Source organism: Acanthopagrus latus, chromosome 10, assembly GCF_904848185.1.
Source record: "Acanthopagrus latus isolate v.2019 chromosome 10, fAcaLat1.1, whole genome shotgun sequence".
Lineage (NCBI taxonomy): Eukaryota > Metazoa > Chordata > Actinopteri > Spariformes > Sparidae > Acanthopagrus > Acanthopagrus latus.
The window spans coordinates 16,776,965-16,797,668 of record NC_051048.1 but is presented as its reverse complement, the minus strand read 5'-3'; the positions used below and the strand labels follow the sequence as shown (position 1 = coordinate 16,797,668).

General features: G+C 39.6%; 1 protein-coding gene and 1 long non-coding RNA gene across 2 annotated transcripts in view; both read left to right on the top strand.

The window, feature by feature from the left end:
• si:dkey-85k7.12 overlaps positions 1-20,704 on the top strand; it is a 97,800-nt gene that overhangs the window by 34,640 nt on the left and 42,456 nt on the right. The window contains exons 8-16 of the mRNA XM_037111607.1: positions 8,211-8,471; positions 8,999-9,259; positions 9,556-9,816; positions 10,344-10,604; positions 10,901-11,161; positions 11,689-11,949; positions 12,246-12,506; positions 13,030-13,290; positions 13,675-13,935. Of these exons, the coding sequence (XP_036967502.1) occupies positions 8,211-8,471; positions 8,999-9,259; positions 9,556-9,816; positions 10,344-10,604; positions 10,901-11,161; positions 11,689-11,949; positions 12,246-12,506; positions 13,030-13,290; positions 13,675-13,935 (2,349 nt within the window). The remainder of the gene's footprint in view (positions 1-8,210; positions 8,472-8,998; positions 9,260-9,555; positions 9,817-10,343; positions 10,605-10,900; positions 11,162-11,688; positions 11,950-12,245; positions 12,507-13,029; positions 13,291-13,674; positions 13,936-20,704) is intronic.
• Positions 3,358-3,910, top strand: LOC119026936. The gene is made up of 3 exons (XR_005077266.1): positions 3,358-3,415; positions 3,539-3,655; positions 3,789-3,910. It is a non-coding gene; the product is annotated as an uncharacterized LOC119026936 (long non-coding RNA).

Genomic DNA, 20,704 nt, shown 5'->3' with positions numbered 1-20,704 from the left:
ATTATTGAATACTCAGTCAGTTCAAGCATATAACGTGTTAAACGGTCATAAAAATCTTTCTCAAGTTTGTTTGGGGCATAAACTGAAGCAAGAGCGATTTTTCGCCCATAAATCTCCGCTTTCACAATTACTATCCTGCCTACATTGTCCGCCCTGATGTCCAACACCTTGATAAGAAGATAACGTCTAGTTACAACCAACACTCCCCTAGTTTTCGTATTAACTGATGAAGACGCAATGACATAAATCTATTAACCAGGCGCTTAGAATCAGGATTTAACAAGTGCGTTTCCTGTATAAGGGCAATATCAACTTTCTTACGACGGAGCAGTGACAGCACACTAGTCCGCTTATGTGGTGTATTTAATCCACCCACGTTCCATACTAAAATAGATAGCTCACCCATTATATTGACCCGATCTCAAGAGTAAGCCGGGGAACTGAAAATATTGGCAGCAACCATAACCAACACCCCTGCACATAAGCAAACAACCATAAACCCCTGACAGAAATGTTGAATTTCCCCACGAAGCATTCAAGATATCCACACTATAAAATATCCCCCAAAGACGAAAACAACACACAAGGACAAACATTGACAGACAAGACAGGACATAACTTGAGACATTACACTTAAAATAAAATAGGCAGGCAAACAAAACTGTAGGCTGATCTGTGACCACGTATGGATACGGGGCAGCAATATCCAAAAGCTCAACCCATAGTCTTTAGGAGACTGAAACGACTCAGTTTGCCGCCCTGTTTTGATCTTTAAAGTGGCAGGGTACCGTAGAGAGAATTCAATCCCCTTGGCTCTCGCGGTATTCATGGCTTGGGAGAATGCTTGGCGTCTCCGGAGAGTGTAGGCACTGTAATCTGGGGAATCTGGGTTCATGGACTATAGTACACAATCATTTGCGGGAGAAGCAGCGCTGCTTTGAGTGGTATACATGCACTAAATTAACACATGGTGAAAGGATCCTCTGTGGACAGTAAAATCACTTAACATGATGCTACACAGATGTTAGCAACACAGCAGTAATTTTAGCAGTACGGTTACTGAACGTGAATCAACTACTCTGCCCCGAGTGAGTGAGTGACACAGCAGCACTTTCAGCACAGTACGCGAATGAGAATTCGCGTCCTCAGTGACGCGAATCGTGAGTGAGTGACAGCACGAACCTGATTGACATACTCAGCAGGTCGTTAAATGAACGAACTGCTCACTCATGAGTGGCGTCGATGAGAATCTGAATTTTAAATGAATACCTCTGGCCTTGGCTGTATTCCCGTCCCCTCTTGTCAGTGTCAGAGTTTGACTGTCATCACACTTTTTATTATTTTTCTTTAAAACAATAACTAACTATATCCCATGAATTCCTACATAGGCAAATTTGAAAACAGTATTTAAAAAATCTCAGCAAACTCAACCATAATTTAATTAATTGATTTGTATTATTTTCAAGTTTTTTTCACTGCAGATTGTTTTTAGGCCTATTTAAGTATTAAAGACGTGACATTTGAGGGCTGTAACGACTCCTGCTTTCGACTAGGAATGTCTTATTCTTTCTCAGGTCAGTGGAGTTGTTCGCTATTACTGCTTTAATATACACAATGCCATACTACCAGGCCCGGACTGCACAACACATGAATTTATTTTCAGAGACAGAAAAGAAAACATTGTCATAATTGTCTCACCCTCTCTTAAGAACAACTATCGTCACATTTCAAGAAAGCCCAGAGGGAAATTTGGCACAAATGTCCACTCGAATCAAAGATGGTTACGTTTAGGAGGTCAAAGGTCATTGTGACCTCACAAAACACATTTTTGGCCGTAACTCATGCAGTTACATCCAAAACTTTAATCTGACAGCATATGCAGAAAGATGTTTCTGGCCATTATTCAACCCAACATTATTCTGTACTATGGGGTTAATATCTGTAATAAGCATCTGCATTTAGAATGTGTTTCTTCTTTCATCCATTCCGTATTTGAATTATACCAGATGTAACAGCCTAAACTTTGTCTTCTGTCAGAATTACTTTTATCGTCCATGGATGTGGACACATACAAGAGTTTTACAGTTTACACTAACAGACATACATCAGTAGTCCAACGCAACCTCACTGGTTTTGCTGACTCAGGTGATTTTTGTTGCACTGCATGTATTGTAGGGTTAGAAATGTTAATGTTGAAGCCACAAATCTGAGAGGAACAGACACAGAGACAGTGATGTAAAAAGTGGGTTCTGTTTATTCCTAGACTCACCATTTATGATCTGGATCATCACCAAAATGTTAAGAGGATTTTTACCTCATTGTTCTGTATATTTCCTAAAAATCATGTAACTTCCAGTAATCGTTCCAAAGCTTGTGTGTGTGCTGTTTTTTTTTTTTTTCCTTTTTTTTTTTTTTTTCTGAAATCATGAGTGTCAGTTTGGTGTGTAGATTTGCTTTTTTTCACCGTTTTGCAAGTCCCGGCATCTCTATGCAGTTATATGTGTGTGGGCTTATTAAGTATGATGTTATCTCTGTATGTATTTCTCAATCCCTGTTTATCTCAGACTCCAAAACAGATAACCACATTCATCAATACTGGTCACCTAGTCAGGCCAGATTTCTCAATACATGTGTATCACAGTCAATATTGTGGTCACCTGCATCACAATGGTTTGTACACACTACTTGTCAGTCTTGTCAGACAGGGATGTTACATGCGAGCGTGGAAGCATACATCCGCAAAGTGGTTACTCTCGTTTAAACTGGGGATGTTCAGTCTGGTTATGTGGACCACATAAAAATGCATGCAAAGTACTTTGAACAGGTGCTCTTCCTGACAGCATGCACATCTAAATCAGAAACTGAAATCTGGACCTGTAGCCTTTTTTTTTGTTTTGTTTTGTTTTTTTTGCCTGTTTTGCCCATCATGCCTTTGTTAGAGCTCAAAAATATTCCCTTAGTCTCGAAGGGGAACATTTTGTATTATGCACTGAGAACACTGCTTGACAGTGGGGGCATTTCCAACAGTGCTGCAGGATGATGGAGGACCTGGAATGTTAAATCTTCTTATGAAACCATAAACAATAACGTCTGCACAGGACAAAAGGCTTTTTGTAGTCCAGTGTTGCTGATTTATGCCCCTGTATGGTTAACCAAATCTTCTTTGTAGTGGAACTGTAGGAAGTCAAGTGTTGGAAGAGGGGAGAGGGTCACAGATATCTAATCACCAAAGTGATCCATTTTCAAACTCAGACTCAGACATATGATGACTGGATATGTGGGAGTCAAGTAGGCTGGATTGTATTTTAAAGTTTGTTTTATTTATAGTATTACTGTATCTCTTTACTTTCAGGGAGAAACATTTTGAACAATCTGGAGCAAGTGATGGATGACTGACACTGTTCCAACACGTGAGGTAAAGAACTTGTCTGTACAGCTCCGACATATACGTAAATTAAAATGAAACTACTGTCTTATAACAGATGAGATAGTGAGTTGATGCCTTATATTACATTTCATATATGTATCATTTTTCAAGGGAGTCAGTGATATTCAGTGATTGTGAGATTCATGTGTCAAGCTTCACTGTGAAACTCCATCGACACCATGTTCCATGACAGCAAGAGTGACTGTCAACAGACAGCAACTGATTAAGGTCAGCTTCATGCAATCTACTGTTCAGCAGATATGTACCAAATGAAATGTAGTCTTTAAGTAGTTTAACATAAACATTTATTGAACTGTTGAATTGTTATCAACATAACATTTGTTCATTTTTATCTCAACAGTGGCAACAGTCTTATCATGTCAGTGTAAGGCAAGCGTCTCTGTATTTGGAAACAACTAGAGCAACAGTGTGACCAAAAGCAGAGAGGGAGAAGTTCTGCAAGAGACCATGGACACAGACAGCATGACGACATGCAATTCTGCACATGAAGGTGAGTCAGAGAACAACATAGTCATAGGCAGTAAGCAGCAGTGGAAAGAGTATTTCTCTATACTCTCTATTATTGTCATTTTAAAGAAGAAACATACTCATGTAGTGTGAGTAATTTTGTAAAAATAAATACAATAAAAATTCAGTTAAAATGTACCCTGAGTGGTACGGCATCAGATATATCAAAAACAGAGTTAAAGAAGATGGTAAAAATTGTGCTTCTTTTAAATTAAATAACTTTTAATTTACAAATCCAACAACTGTGGATTGACATTGAATCACCCTAATGTCCAATTTGCTACATACATCCATAAATTAATAAATAATACATACACTCCATTTATTGACAGCAATTAACAGCCAAAGTACATGACTAGAAAATGACCACAAAAGAGGCTAAAACTCAGACACTTTACCAACAACGACCACCAACACATGAAATAAGCCACAGTCCCCACAATCTGTTGTAGACCTTTGCTTTACCATTCTTAAGGCACTCAGCCTCTCTGTTGAATGAGGCTCTGCAGCTACAACTGTGGCTGAAATGATCAAAAGTCAACTCATCTAGAGAGAGAGAGACCAAAAGCTTACTCGGCTGACTGCGGACACTATGACATTAGAAATACACAAAACCAAAGAAACACCTTTTTACAACAGAAAATGTAGCCCTTCAGTGCATCATCCACTGAACACCACAGGGTGGCATTTGTAAAACATAAGCTGCAAGAAGTAGCCTGCACTCAAGGCTGTGGTAAATTATTAAATGTCCACTGTCTAAACCAGGGGTACTCAAATACAAATCTTAACAGGCCATAAAGATTTCAATGACTCAAAGGTCCATATACTGAGGTCGGTCAGGCCACATGCAATAATACTGTAATATTCAAAACAAAATGTCCTTTTCAATCAAAACAACAACAAAAAATACAAACTAAAATAAAATATCATTTCCATTTTGACATCAATTAAAATACATAGTTGAATATTTCCTCTTTTTGTTTGCCTTCAAACATTGTGTCCATCACTTCAGTCATGCATTCTTTTATTATTACTGCATCTGAGAATGGCTCCCTGTGCTTACCCAAAATCCACACCACTCTAAGTGAGCACTCTGTTGCTTTTTGTTGTTGTGTCATAGATGTGACAAGAAACCTTCTTGCAGCTTGATATGACGATTTCAGTGCATTTATTATTGTTGTTCTTACCTCTGAATTTTGAGGAAATGTCTCTTCAAAATTCCTATGCTTTGTCTCATAATGCTATTCAAATTGGAAATCTTCATCACAGCTATAGTCTCCTGGCCTAATAAGCGCATGGGTCTTGTGCTGGTCTGGGTGAGAATGAATGAACATTTTTCAGTCCATTCTTCTTTGAATTGCTGATTTTAAATGTCCACTTTTCTTTTAGCAGTGAACTTGGAACAGACCATTTTCGTGCAATCTAGGCTTCTACAGCCGGCAAAATGTTAATATGCAAACTGCTCCAAAATCAAAAGTGAAAGTTGAAAATTTCTCTGGCAGCAGTGAGTGACCCAGCTGTCTGAGTATCGTTGGCATGGAGACAAGTCCCAGTATACACGTGCTGACCCAACCAAAACACACAGTGAAGAAATAACAGTTCGAGGGCCACAAACAGGACCACTGCTGTAGCTGCTATCACAGTACCTAAATGCTGTTCTACTGGGTTTACAAACAGCTCCAATTCTGTCCAATTTTCTGTTCTTCTTATGAAATCCAAATCATTTCCAAACTTCTGATTTTAGATTTGACGGTACATTTTAAATCTTGTCAGCATTGTTGGACATGTTGCTTTTGCTTCTTTGTAAAAGCTATACTAACGTTTCTGTGCTCCATCTCCTGAGAGTCTCGTGCTGACCTTTCAACTTTTACCAGAGTTTTAAAACGCTGTGAGGAAGTAGCAGCACAGCAGCTTCACTCAACCTGTTCATTCATTTAAAATCAGGCCATCAACCAGTTCAGAGTACATTTAGATTGGTCCAGACGTCCACTTATCGGTGTAGTCATATCTGTATCATTAAAACCAATTTCCAGTTCATATCAGTGATTTTTTTACATCCCTACATAACTGTAGAACAATATCAGTTACTAGACAATTCCCCGCCGGGAAATCCCGAGAGTGGGCTGTGCGCTTTGCCCCGTGACGAAAAAGCAAAAATGGTATCAGCAAAATTTCTTCACCATAAAGCGGGAAAGGCCTTAAAGAACACAGTCACCAAGTTTTGTGGTCCTAGTTTGAGAAATGTGGTAATAGGAGCGAGTTAGAGAAGGGTGCAGTTTCGAAAAACCTCTTCCCGATTTACAATGGAGTGAATGTGACAGTTGAGACCTACTCTTTTTGGTTAGACGCCGATAATTTAAAAACCATGAATCCCACTGAGAAAACTGACACATTGGGAGAAAGAAGACACATGTTGCTACAACTCTGGAAAATTTCACTGTTTTTGAGTGAAATTTGTGGCTGGGAGCGTCATGTAAAGAGAAAATTTCACTCACCATCATTCAAGGGCCAGCGTTCAAAAACTACACATTATAGGAGAAAAGAAGACACCTCAAAGACACAGGATTTGTGTCTACGTTTTAAAGTTTGAATGGTTTTTCTAAGTGAATGTATGCCAGAGCAGGAGATGTTTGAAAAATGTTGAATGTTGGGAAATATACTGTGTGTCTGTGTGTCTGTCACTCTCTCTGTTGGCCCAGCTGATCTCTGTTGCCACGGGGATGGTTGTTGAACTCCCTTAGCAACCGTGACTGAGTGAGCTGGTTTCTTAGTGGTTTCAGCCTCACATCTAGGACGTCAAACTAGTGCTATATATTCAAAACCATACATGATAATGGCAAAAAAAAAAATCACAATCAAGCCAGAAAGGCCTTAAAGAACACACTCATCAAGTTTTGTGGTCCTCGTGTCAGAAATGTGGTAACAGGAGCGAGTTAAAAAAGGGTGCAGTTTCGAAAATCCTCTAACCCAAAACCCTAACCCAATAAATATTGGAGTGAATGGAGCCAGTGAGAGCTACTCTGGTCGGTCAGAGGCAGATAATTCCAAAAACCGTAAATCCAACCGATAAAGCGGACACATTGTGAGAAAGAAGACAAGTGTGGCTACAACTCTGGAAAATATCACTGTTTTTGAGCGTAATTTGTGGCCGGGATTGTCACGGAAAGAGAAAATTTCTGAGTTTTTTTTTAGTCTTTCTCACTCTGTCAGTTGGTCTCCTGCTCACCATCACTCACCATTGTTAAGGGGCCAGAGTTCAAAAACTATACATTGTAGGAAAAAAGTTCAATCACAACTTCAATAGTCGAGACTTGTGCCTACATTTTAAAGTTTGAATGTTGTTTCTAGGTGAACGTATGCCAGAGCAGGAGATGTTTGAAAAATGTTGCAGATTTGTGACGTTTTTGACCCGTTCTTGTCCCATTCATTCCTTATGGGAAATTTTTCAGAGTTTTAAATTAAAATTTTGGAAATCTACAGCTATGACTACAGATATATAACTAACATCCACAGCCCACTATGGACACCTCTATAGCGCTGCTATAGAGGTGTCCATAGTGGGCTGGCGAGCACAGCCAACTAATAATACTGTGTGACAAGTTCAAGTTCCAAGTTCAGCAATTGACTGATCCAATTGAATGCTAATTAATACATGCTATAATGTGGAGATGTATTGAGATGCACTTCTCTTTTGACAGATGTCCCTCCACCAGAAATAACAGTTGTCAGTGTTGGTCAGGAGACTGTTTCCTTTGGTATAACACTCACTGATGACTCTGTTAAATATACACTGGAATTAGAGTACTGCTGTGAAACCCAGAGAGACAGTTTGATCAGAGACGACTCCAGCACTGTGGAGGTTGAGGGACTGATTCCTGGGACTGAGTATACTTTCAACATCACAAGGATTGCAGAAAATGGAAATCAAAGCACAGCAACCTCGCTGTCTGTCTGCACAGGTAAATCTGAAAAACAAATGAATACAAGAAAAATCAAATAGAACTAAAATAAAAAGCGTTGTCTGAATGGTCTTTGTACTCAACATATGAAAATGTACTTGAGGTGATCTCTGAATTTATGTTATGAAGATTAAAGAGGTGGTAAAATGTTCTTCAAAGTGCATGAAGTGATTATATGTCATTGTCTTTTACCATACCTCTTGTGTTTGCAGTAAAACTGCACCTCAAAGTGCAGGAAAACACTGACAGTACATGAATTTTCCGTTCTAAGTGAAACTATTCCATTACTCCCACAGAGCCCAGCCCTCCTGTGCAGATTGCAGTCTATCAGGTCAGCAGTCAGTCACTCTCTCTGCGATGGGACCCCCCTGCTGGTGACGTGGAGCGTTACATTGTAACGTGTTGCCATGAGGGAGAAATTGTGCAAGAGACGACAACGGACACAAACGACCTGACTCTCAGCAACCTGAGTCCAGGGGAGAGTTACTCTCTGCAGGTTTCTGCACAACTGAGGAATGGAAGAAAAAGCGAGCCAGCTGTAACATCTGCACACACAAGTGAGTCAAAGAAAATCACAAGTGGATAAATAAAATGAAGAATTCTTTTTAAGATAAGTTAAAAGTTAAATTAAAATAATATTAAGACCCCTCTGGTTGATGGATGTGTCAGTCTCTATTTCATAACTATTGTCAAACTAAGCACAATCCTTCAGTAAATGAATGCACTGACTATTAATACCATTGGTCATGACTACAAGTCCACACAGGATGTTAAAAGAGTCAAAATGATAAAGATCATTATTTTTCTACACTGCTATGAAATATCAGGCCATCGACCAGTTCAGAGTACATTTAGATTGGTCCAGATATCCACTTATCAGTGTAGTCGTATCTTTAATATCAAAATGGATTTCCGATTCATATCGGTGATTTGTTACACTCCTACTTTACTGTAGAACAATATTAGTTATAATATTGCGTGACAAGTTCAACTTCCAAGTTCAGCAAATGACTGATCCAATTTAATGCTAATTAATACATGCTATGATGTGGAGATGTATTGAGATGCACTTCTCTTTTGACAGATGTCCCTCCACCAGAAATAACAGTTGTCAGTGTTGGTCAGGAAACTGTTTCCTTTGGTATAACACTCACTGATGACTCTGTTAAATATACACTGGAATTAGAGTACTGCTGTGAAACCCAGAGAGACAGTTTGATCAGAGACGACTCCAGCACTGTGGAGGTTGAGGGACTGATTCCTGGGACTGAGTATACTTTCAACATCACAAGGATTGCAGAAAATGGAAATCGAAGCAAAGCAACCTCGCTGTCTGTCTTCACAGGTAAATATGAAAAACAAATGAATACAAGAAAAATCAAACAGAACTAAAATAAAAAGTGTTGTCTGAATGGTCTTTGTACTCAACATATGAAAATGTACTTGAGGTGATCTCTGAATTTATGTTATGAAGAATAAAGAGGTGGTAAAATGTTCTTCAAAGTGCAGGAAGTGATTATATGTCATGTCTTTTACCATACCTCTTGTGTTTGGCAGTCAAACTGCACCTCAAAGTCCAGGAAAACACTGACAGTACATGAATTTTCAGTTTTCAGTAAAACTATTCCATTACTCCCACAGAGCCCAGCCCTCCTGTGCAGATTGCAGTCTATCAGGTCAGCAGTCAGTCACTCTCTCTGCGATGGGACCCCCCTGCTGGTGACGTGGAGAGTTACATTGTAACGTGTTGCCATGAGGGAGAAATTGTGCAAGAGACGACAACGGACACAAACGACCTGACTCTCAGCAACCTGAGTCCAGGGGAGAGTTACTCTCTGCAGGTTTCTGCACAACTGAGGAGTGGAAGAAAAAGCGAGCCAGCTGTAACATCTGCACACACAAGTAAGTCAAAGAAAATCACAAGTGGATAAATAAAATGAAGAATTCTTTTTAAGATAAGTTAAAAGTTAAATTAAAATAATATTAAGACCCCTCTGGTTGATGGATGTGTCAGTCTCTATTTCATAACTATTGTCAAACTAAGCACAATCCTTCAGTAAATGAATGCACTGACTATTAATACCATTGGTCATGACTACAAGTCCACACAGGATGTTAAAAGAGTCAAAATGATAAAGATCATTATTTTTCTACACTGCTATGAAATATCAGGCCATCGACCAGTTCAGAGTACATTTAGATTGGTCCAGATATCCACTTATCAGTGTAGTCGTATCTTTAATATCAAAATGGATTTCCGATTCATATCGGTGATTTGTTACACTCCTACTTTACTGTAGAACAATATTAGTTATAATATTGCGTGACAAGTTCAACTTCCAAGTTCAGCAAATGACTGATCCAATTTAATGCTAATTAATACATGCTATGATGTGGAGATGTATTGAGATGCACTTCTCTTTTGACAGATGTCCCTCCACCAGAAATAACAGTTGTCAGTGTTGGTCAGGAGACTGTTTCCTTTGGTATAACACTCACTGATGACTCTGTTAAATATACACTGGAATTAGAGTACTGCTGTGAAACACAGAGAGACAGTTTGATCAGAGACGACTCCAGCACTGTGGAGGTTGAGGGACTGATTCCTGGGACTGAGTATACTTTCAACATCACAAGGATTGCAGAAAATGGAAATCGAAGCACAGCAACCTCGCTGTCTGTTTTCACAGGTAAATCTGAAAAACAAATGAATCGAGGAAAAACAAACAGAACTAAAATAAAAAGTGTTGTCTGAATGGTCTTTGTACTCAACATATGAAAATGTACTTGAGGTGATCTCTGAATGTATGTTATGAAGAATAAAGAGGTGGTAAAATGTTCTTCAAAGTACATGAAGTGATTATATGTCATTGTCTTTTACCATACCTCTTGTGTTTGGCAGTCAAACTGCACCTCAAAGTACAGGAAAACACTGACAGTACATGAATTTTCCGTTCTAAGTGAAACTATTCCATTACTCCCACAGAGCCCAGCCCCCCTGTGCAGATTGCAGTCTATCAGGTCAGCAGTCTGTCACTCTCTCTGCGATGGGACCCCCCTGCTGGTGACGTGGAGAGTTACATTGTAACATGTAGCCATGAGGGAGAAATTGTGCAAGAGACGACAACGGACACAAACGACCTGACTCTCAGCAACCTGAGTCCAGGGGAGAGTTACTCTCTGCAGGTTTCTGCACAACTGAGGAATGGAAGAAAAAGCAAGCCAGCTGTAACATCTGCACACACAAGTAAGTTAAAGAAAATCACAAGTGGATAAATAAAATGAAGAATTATTTTTAGGATAAGTTAAAAGTTAAATTAAAATAATATTAAGACCCCTCTGGTTGATGGATGTGTCAGTCTCTATTTCATAACTAATGTCAAACTAATCACAATCCTTCAGTAAATGAATGAACACAATATTAATACCATTGGCGATCACTACAAGTCCACACAGGATGTTAAAAGAGTCAAAATTATAAAGATTATTATTTTTCTACACTGCTATGAAATATCAGGCCATCGACCAGTTCAGAGTACATTTAGATTGGTCCAGATATCCACTTATCAGTGTAGTCGTATCTTTAATATCAAAATGGATTTCCGATTCATATCGGTGATTTGTTACACTCCTACTTTACTGTAGAACAATATTAGTTATAATATTGCGTGACAAGTTCAACTTCCAAGTTCAGCAAATGACTGATCCAATTTAATGCTAATTAATACATGCTATGATGTGGAGATGTATTGAGATGCACTTCTCTTTTGACAGATGTCCCTCCACCAGAAATAACAGTTGTCAGTGTTGGTCAGGAGACTGTTTCCTTTGGTATAACACTCACTGATGACTCTGTTAAATATACACTGGAATTAGAGTACTGCTGTGAAACACAGAGAGACAGTTTGATCAGAGACGACTCCAGCACTGTGGAGGTTGAGGGACTGATTCCTGGGACTGAGTATACTTTCAACATCACAAGGATTGCAGAAAATGGAAATCGAAGCACAGCAACCTCGCTGTCTGTTTTCACAGGTAAATCTGAAAAACAAATGAATCGAGGAAAAACAAACAGAACTAAAATAAAAAGTGTTGTCTGAATGGTCTTTGTACTCAACATATGAAAATGTACTTGAGGTGATCTCTGAATGTATGTTATGAAGAATAAAGAGGTGGTAAAATGTTCTTCAAAGTACATGAAGTGATTATATGTCATTGTCTTTTACCATACCTCTTGTGTTTGGCAGTCAAACTGCACCTCAAAGTACAGGAAAACACTGACAGTACATGAATTTTCCGTTCTAAGTGAAACTATTCCATTACTCCCACAGAGCCCAGCCCCCCTGTGCAGATTGCAGTCTATCAGGTCAGCAGTCTGTCACTCTCTCTGCGATGGGACCCCCCTGCTGGTGACGTGGAGAGTTACATTGTAACATGTAGCCATGAGGGAGAAATTGTGCAAGAGACGACAACGGACACAAACGACCTGACTCTCAGCAACCTGAGTCCAGGGGAGAGTTACTCTCTGCAGGTTTCTGCACAACTGAGGAATGGAAGAAAAAGCAAGCCAGCTGTAACATCTGCACACACAAGTAAGTTAAAGAAAATCACAAGTGGATAAATAAAATGAAGAATTATTTTTAGGATAAGTTAAAAGTTAAATTAAAATAATATTAAGACCCCTCTGGTTGATGGATGTGTCAGTCTCTATTTCATAACTAATGTCAAACTAATCACAATCCTTCAGTAAATGAATGAACACAATATTAATACCATTGGCGATCACTACAAGTCCACACAGGATGTTAAAAGAGTCAAAATTATAAAGATTATTATTTTTCTACACTGCTATGAAATATCAGGCCATCGACCAGTTCAGAGTACATTTAGATTGGTCCAGACATCCACTTATCAATGTAGTCGTATCTTTAATATCAAATGGATTTCCGATTCATATCGGTGATTTGTTACACTCCTCAACTGTAGAACAATATCAGTTATGATATTGCGTGACAAGTTCAACTTCCAAGTTCAACAATTGATTGATCCAATTGAATGCTAATTAATACATGCTATAATGTGGAGATGTATTGAGATGCACTTCTCTTTTGACAGATGTCCCTCCACCAGAAATAACAGTTGTCAGTGTTGGTCAGGAGACTGTTTCCTTTGGTATAACACCCACTGATGACTCTGTTAAATATACACTGGAATTAGAGTACTGCTGTGAAACACAGAGAGACAGTTTGATCAGAGACGACTCCAGCACTGTGGAGGTTGAGGGACTGATTCCTGGGACTGAGTATACTTTCAACATCACAAGGATTGCAGACAATGGAAATCGAAGCACAGCAACCTCGCTGTCTGTTTTCACAGGTAATTCTGAAAAACAAATGAATACAAGAAAAATCAAACAGAACTAAAATAAAAAGCGTTGTCTGAATGGTCTTTGTACTCAACATACGAAAATGTACTTGTGGTGATCTCTGAATTTATGTTATGAAGAATAAAGAGGTGGTAAAATGTACTGAACATATGAAAATGTCTTCCTAAGAGGTGAGCTCTGAATTTATGTTATGAAGTTTCATTTCAGAATAAAGAGGTGGTAATATGTTCTTCAAAGTGCATGAAGTGATTATATGTCATGTCTTTTACCATACCTCTTGTGTTTGGCAGTCAAACTGCACCTCAAAGTGCAGGAAAACACTGACAGTACATGAATTTTCAGTTTTCAGTAAAACTATTCCATTACTCCCACAGAGCCCAGCCCTCCTGTGCAGATTGCAGTCTATCAGGTCAGCAGTCAGTCACTCTCTCTGCGATGGGACCCCCCTGCTGGTGACGTGGAGAGTTACATTGTAACGTGTTGCCATGAGGGAGAAATTGTGCAAGAGACGACAACGGACACAAACAACCTGACTCTCAGCAACCTGAGTCCAGGGGAGAGTTACTCTCTGCAGGTTTCTGCACAACTGAGGAATGGAAGAAAAAGCAAGCCAGCTGTAACATCTGCACACACAAGTAAGTTAAAGAAAATCACAAGTGGATAAATAAAATAAAGAATTGTTTTTAAGATAAGTTAAAAGTTAAATTAAAATAATATTAAGACCCCTCTGGTTGATGGATGTGTCAGTCTCTATTTCATAACTATTGTCAAACTAAACACAATCCTTCAGTAAATGAATGCACTGACTATTAATACCATTGGTCATGACTACAAGTCCACACAGGATGTTAAAAGAGTCAAAATTATAGAGGTCATTATTTTTATAAACTGCTATGAAATATCAGGCCACGATAAAACTTGAAAGGGACAAAGCAAATTGAAAAAGTTAATTTAAGATGCATAAATCTATCCCCCAGACCAAATCTGGGTTTGATTCAGCAGGTTGTCGCCTAAGTTCAAAAAACCTTCTTCTGTGGGTTTCTGGAATACTATCATATTCAACCAGTACTGCTTTCCTCAAGTACTGATATTTTTCAGAGTTCAAAATGTAACTGGTCTACACTGATACACACCGATTCCAGGAAATAGCCACAGCTTTGCAAGCTGAGTCCAACATTAATAAAGGTTCTCGTCCTCTCCTGCAGTCTCATTACCAAAGAAACTGCCAGTGATGTAAACAGAAGCAATAACCTTAACTGTATTTCTCACTTATAAGGCAATTATTCAGGGATACTTTCTATTATAGAACAATTAACTCCAATTTATTTATCCCTTTCCATGGGGTCATGGGGTGTTGCTGCTGGAGCCAATCCCAGCTTTGTCTCAGGGCGAGGGCAGGGTACTCCCTGGATAAGTCTCCAGCTCATCGCAGGGCCCTCACTGATGAGCAATGTGGGGTTCAGTATCTTGCTCAAGGACACTTCGACATGCAGCTCAGCCTTGCCCGGTGCCGGGATTTGAACTAGCAACCTTTCGATCACTACTCGACCTGCTCTACCCACTGAGCTACAGCCGCCCCCTTCCTATGTATTGTTCTTACTATTATGTATATCTTTATCTTAATCTGCTCATACATCAGTGTATAAAAAAGACTTCTGTTGTCTCATCCTGGATATGAGGAAAAATTATTCTGCTGTTTGGATCTCCATGAGCAGGGTCTCTCTGAGCTAGGTCTGTATGTATTGGACCTCCCCGAACTGGATGTCCATGACTGTGTCCTCTGCTTCCTTGTAATAATCAATGCATAATATTACACATATGATTAACAGTTAGACAAATCTTTACTACTGATAACCACCAGTGTGGTTCAATTCAGCACATAATTTACGTAGACAGTGACAGTTAACAGTGTGCAGTACTGCCAGAGATGCAAAATTGTGCAGCAGGCAGCATTTCTTAACATTTCAGCATGCAAAGATGCATTCATTCATGTGTCAATAAAATGTGACACCTATAACACTGCTAGAAGTACCAAACATCTTTATATCCACAGAGACACAACTGGACAGTTTCCTGGAGGATCTGGGGTTGGAGCAGCTCTACAGAAAGAAGCTGTCGCTGAGCACAATACTTCAGATTGAGGAGAAGACCATCACTGATGAACCTGCCAAGTGTAATTCAGATCTTCCATGGTATTTTCTGAAGAAACTGATGATGGTTAATGTGACAGCTAGGAATGTGAAATGTGTATCTAGTTGTGAGTCAGCATGTGATGGTGCATCAGGAAAGACAGAATTAGATCTCGATGATCTGTTTAATAGTGAAGATTCAGATGATAAAATAAACCCCCTCGACATAATCACAGCTCTCTTTCTCTGCTCTGATGGTTTTGTACAGCAGGAAATGGCTCTCAAAATGTCCATGTGTCAGTTTTCTGTGCCTCTGCTGCTCCCTGATTGTGACACAAAGCAGTGCACACTCATGCTTTGGGCCTTGAGAGACATTGTTAAAAAGTACAGACCTCAGTCACTTTCAGAATCCAAAGGCTTTATTGAAGAGAGAATTGTTGTCTCTGAACTTCCAATGATATCTTTTGTGAGACTGGGTGAGTGCTCCTTGTCCAAGTCAGAGATCATCAATAAGCTTCTGAGCAATTCTCAGCAGTATCATGACACCTTTGTTCACTCTAACATGGAGTGTGGTGACAGTCCAAGGAGAATATCCAATGGACTGACTGAAATTTCTTGGTACCTTCCATGTGGGAACAAAAACATGGACATTTTCAGTGAGCCAGTAGCTGTAGCTAACCTTCGTGGGGACATTGCCTCGTTTGAAACACAATTTTCCTTTTTGTGTCAGACGTCTGCAGCAGTTTTTGTGTGCTTTGACAGTCTGGACTCTGACTGTCAACTGCTTATGAACCGACACCACAAGGCAGAGATCTTCTTGGTGGGTAACCATCAAAGCAATCGTTCCAGTATGGATGCTCTTAAAAAGGTAGCAACAAAGCTGGGCTTGACTAACAACAATATCCTTCTGAAAGCTAAGCACATGAATGACGCAGACTTTGTCAAGAAATTGCAAATCAAAGTCAGAGATGTATTTAAGAGCCCAAAGAGGAAGATGGGCATTGAGCAGATGGCTGACATTGCCCATGAACTGGATATCTGGGTTGATGAAGACTGTCCAGAATGCCAGACTGCCAAGAACAATGCTGATGCCATTACTGCAGAAATTCAAGACATCCTGAAATATAAAGAAACTCAGCTTCCCCTACAGGATCAAATATGGAAGGAACTGTCTCGCTTAGAGAAGGAAGAATTTCGGCTGCGAGGAGTTGGGTCTGAAAACATAGAAAAGTACAAAAGTGATCTTCAGATAGAGAAAGATGAACTTCGTAAAGAACAGAATTCTCATGACATGTCAAACGCAATGTCATGTTTCATCCAAGCAATATCAAGCCCAGGGACAGAGAGATTCTACTTCCTGAAATGGCTGCGAATGAAACTCGATAACTTGTCTCGAGAAAAACTGTCTGACCTCAGGGAGCAGTACAAAGAAAAATCCAAAAATTCTGAGAACAAAGAGGAAATCAAAGAGATTGACAGACAACTTTCCAACAGCTCACTGGGGACTGAACACTTCTTCCGTGAAATGGGTCAGATCTATGAAGCTTCACTTTCCCTTCCAGAAGATAACCCATCTCGTCAACAGTTACAGCATCTGCCTAAGCTATGTGCAGGACTGTTGCTTGATGGATTTCCCCTTGAGCTCGTAGATGGAGATGCCTCCAACATACCTCTCAGATGGGTGAGTGATGTTCTCTCTCAGCTCAATGACCTGGTGTCTCCTAAGAACAAGATACTGGTTGTCACAGTTCTTGGAGTTCAGAGCACAGGGAAGTCCACTCTCCTCAACACCATGTTTGGAGTGCAGTTTGCAGTCAGCAGTGGTCGATGCACTCGAGGTGCCTTCATGTTGCTGATCAGAGTCAATGACGATGTTAAAAACATTCTCAAATGTGACTACATGATGATCATTGACACTGAGGGCTTAAAGTCACCAGAACTCGCACAACTGGACAACAGCTATGAGCACGACAATGAGCTTGCAACACTTGTTGTGGGGCTGAGTGACATCACCATTATCAATATTGCAATGGAGAACTCAACAGAAATGAAAGACATCCTACAGATAGTGGTGCATGCTTTTCTCAGGATGACAGAAGTGGGCAAAAAGCCCAAATGTCAGTTTGTCCACCAGAATGTGTCAGATGTTTCAGCCCATGAGAAGAACTTACGAGACAGGAAACTGCTCTTGCAGCAGTTAAATGAGATGACGCAGGCAGCAGCCAAAATGGAAAAGAAAGAGGAGAACAAGAGCTTCACTGATGTGATGGAGTACAGTCCAGACACTGGGAACTGGTACGTTCCTGGTCTCTGGAATGGAAACCCACCAATGGCACCAGTCAATGCAGGATACAGTGAGGCTGTTTATGAGCTCAAGAAAAACATTATCCAAATGTTGGGAAGTTGTGAGTTGTCTGCTAATAATATCATGGAGTTTACAGAGTGGGTGAAAAGCCTGTGGAATGCAGTGAAGCATGAGAACTTCATCTTCAGCTTCAGAAACAGCCTGGTGGCTGATGCATACATGAGGCTGTGCGCAGAGTTCAACAAATGGGAATGGGAATTTAAAAAAGTGATGTACAAGTGGGTCACAGAAGCTGACACAAGAATTTCCAACTTTGGCACAGTTGCTGGAAAATTGGAGAAATCTAACATGTCAGATTTTCTCACTCGTTTGAAAAGTGAAGCTTGTGTTGTGTTGTCTAAATGGGAGAAAAAGCTTCTTGATAATCTGGCAGAGTACTTCAAACAAACAGAGGGTCACGTCTATCTAGTTGAAAGATACAGAGAAGAATTTGTGAAGAGTGCAAAGAGCCTTCGACGAGAAATGGAGAACTCTATTATCAATCAGCTCACAGCAGCAATGGACAACAGACAGGGAATGGCAGAAATTGACAGAATCAAGAAGAAACACACAACACAGATAGAGGACAAAGTGCGTGCATTGATTGAAGTATGTCGGGAAAAAAAGGTTGAGATGAAAGAGAAAGAACTAGACCAAGAATTTGATGAGATGTGGACTAAAGCAGTGAATGAGGTATCTTATTCCAAGCCACAGGTCACAGATGTCACCGCAAGTGTGTTATTGTACCTGCAAAAAAATCTGTTACCGAAGGGGAGTCTTGCATGTGACCTGTTGAGTCAAAAAAGTCTGCAAGATTGTGGAAAGGGGCCTTTCAAATACACTGTGGAAGGATTCTTAAAGCGTTGGCAACACAAACTCACCAAGTGGTTTAACTGGAAAGATCACGTAATGACTTTACAAACTCTAGCTGACCGCATCATCACAGACTGCACAGAGTTTGTGACTGACAAAGTGGAAAGAAAAAACAACTACCATGACACTTACATCCAGGAGATCCTACGCACCATTGATGAGAAGCTGAAAAATCAGAATGAGAAGTTCGAGATTGAGTTTGAAGTTCCTCTCAAACAGCACATCTGTGGATTTGCAGCCAGACAGTTTCAAAAAATGCATGAAGATTTCCTACATGAGAATGATCCATACAGATGTCTGAATCAAAACAAAGAAAAGTTTCGTGCTGGTTTCAAAGATGTGTTCCACAAACGAGACCAGTGCCAGAAGAAAGCAGAAGAATTCACAGAACGCTGCTTGAAGCCTGCAGTGGAAAACTTTATCAATGATGCCTTGAGTCCTGACATCACCAGTGAAATGCAGCAACAGTTAAAGTTCAGCACACGGATGTTCTTCCAGTATTCAATCTTATTGGATTTGCTCTCAAAGCAGGACTTTGGAGAGTATCAGAGGTACATTTGCTCATATGAGGAATATGCCAACAAATGGGTTTATGACCGCATAGTGGAACACTTCTCAAATCAGTCTACAATGTTTGAGGTTAAGCATCTCAAATCAATAATCAACAGCATTAACAAAGCTATCAACAAAGCTAAAACAAAAAAGAGTGGTGACCTGAAGACATTTGTTGAAAATGTCTGTCAGAAACTTGGTGATAAACTGGTCATTTCCCAGGATGCTCTTGGTGCTTTCATGATCCTGAACAATGCTGACCAGGAACAGTTTGCTCACTGGCTCTCTGAGTGTGTGAAGGACATGGAACAAGATCTTAGGGAGAAGTTCAAAGAAACAAGCATCCAAATGAAACTAGAATCTCTTCATGTGAATCCTCAGAGGGAGCTTCTGTCACAAATGATTGGCTGTGGTAAACAGTGTCCATTCTGCAAAGCACCTTGTGAGGCAGGAGGAAGAGAACATACAGAGCACCATACTTCACTACATCGACCACAGGGTCTGGGTAGATACAGATGTAATGGAACAGAAAAACTTGTCATTGACATTTGCTCTTCTTTAGTGATCAGTGACACGTGTTTTCACTGCGCTGCCACAAATGATCAATGGCACCCTTACAAGCGTTACACAGAAATTTACCCAGACTGGAAAATTCGTCCAGATGCAAGCCTTCAGGCATCGGACTACTGGAAATATGTGCTGGCAAAGTTCAATGATGAGTTTGCAGAAGCATATAATGCAAAGCCTGCTGATATTCCATCAAGTTGGAAGAATATCACATACGAGCAGGCAGTGGTGAGTCTGAAAAAGACATTCAACATCAAATGAGAGTACTAACATTCCTCACATGTACAAAGGTACTCATCTACCTTTCATTATGTAGAAGATGAATCAGAAACAGTCACATACTGTATACAAGATGACAAGTTTGAAGATATTATCAGTACATGCAGATATTTGGCTGCTTTGGCTTACAATGTGGATACAAGAAAAAAATGCAACCTGTTTACTCAAAATAATCTACTGTAATAATCACTGTTTGCATGTAATGTCTGCATCAACATTTTCAAGAGCTATTTTATACACTCAGTCATTTAACATACGAAGAATTTACAAATATCTCCAGTTTGATCCGAGTTTGAATTTATAATCTTCATGTGATCGATGAATGTCATTGTATTGCTTCTGAAAAAGATGTACATAGTTAACCAAGGCAACAGAGTGACAGAAAATAGTTTTTCTTTTTGCTAAATGTATGATATATAGTTTTTCATTGTTTATGTGGAAAAACTGATGTTTCTGACATTTAATACTATTTTATTTTTTATACACATGTCAGTATTGTATACCACTGCATATTGCAATGCAGTTATCGGACAGACAGTTATTAATTTTCTTTTAAGTAGATGATTAGGTGTGTGGGTGATTATTTACTCTTAATCATTCATTTCATCAAAAAATCAGAAACTGTCACATACTGTTTACAAGAAGATAAGGTTGAAGATA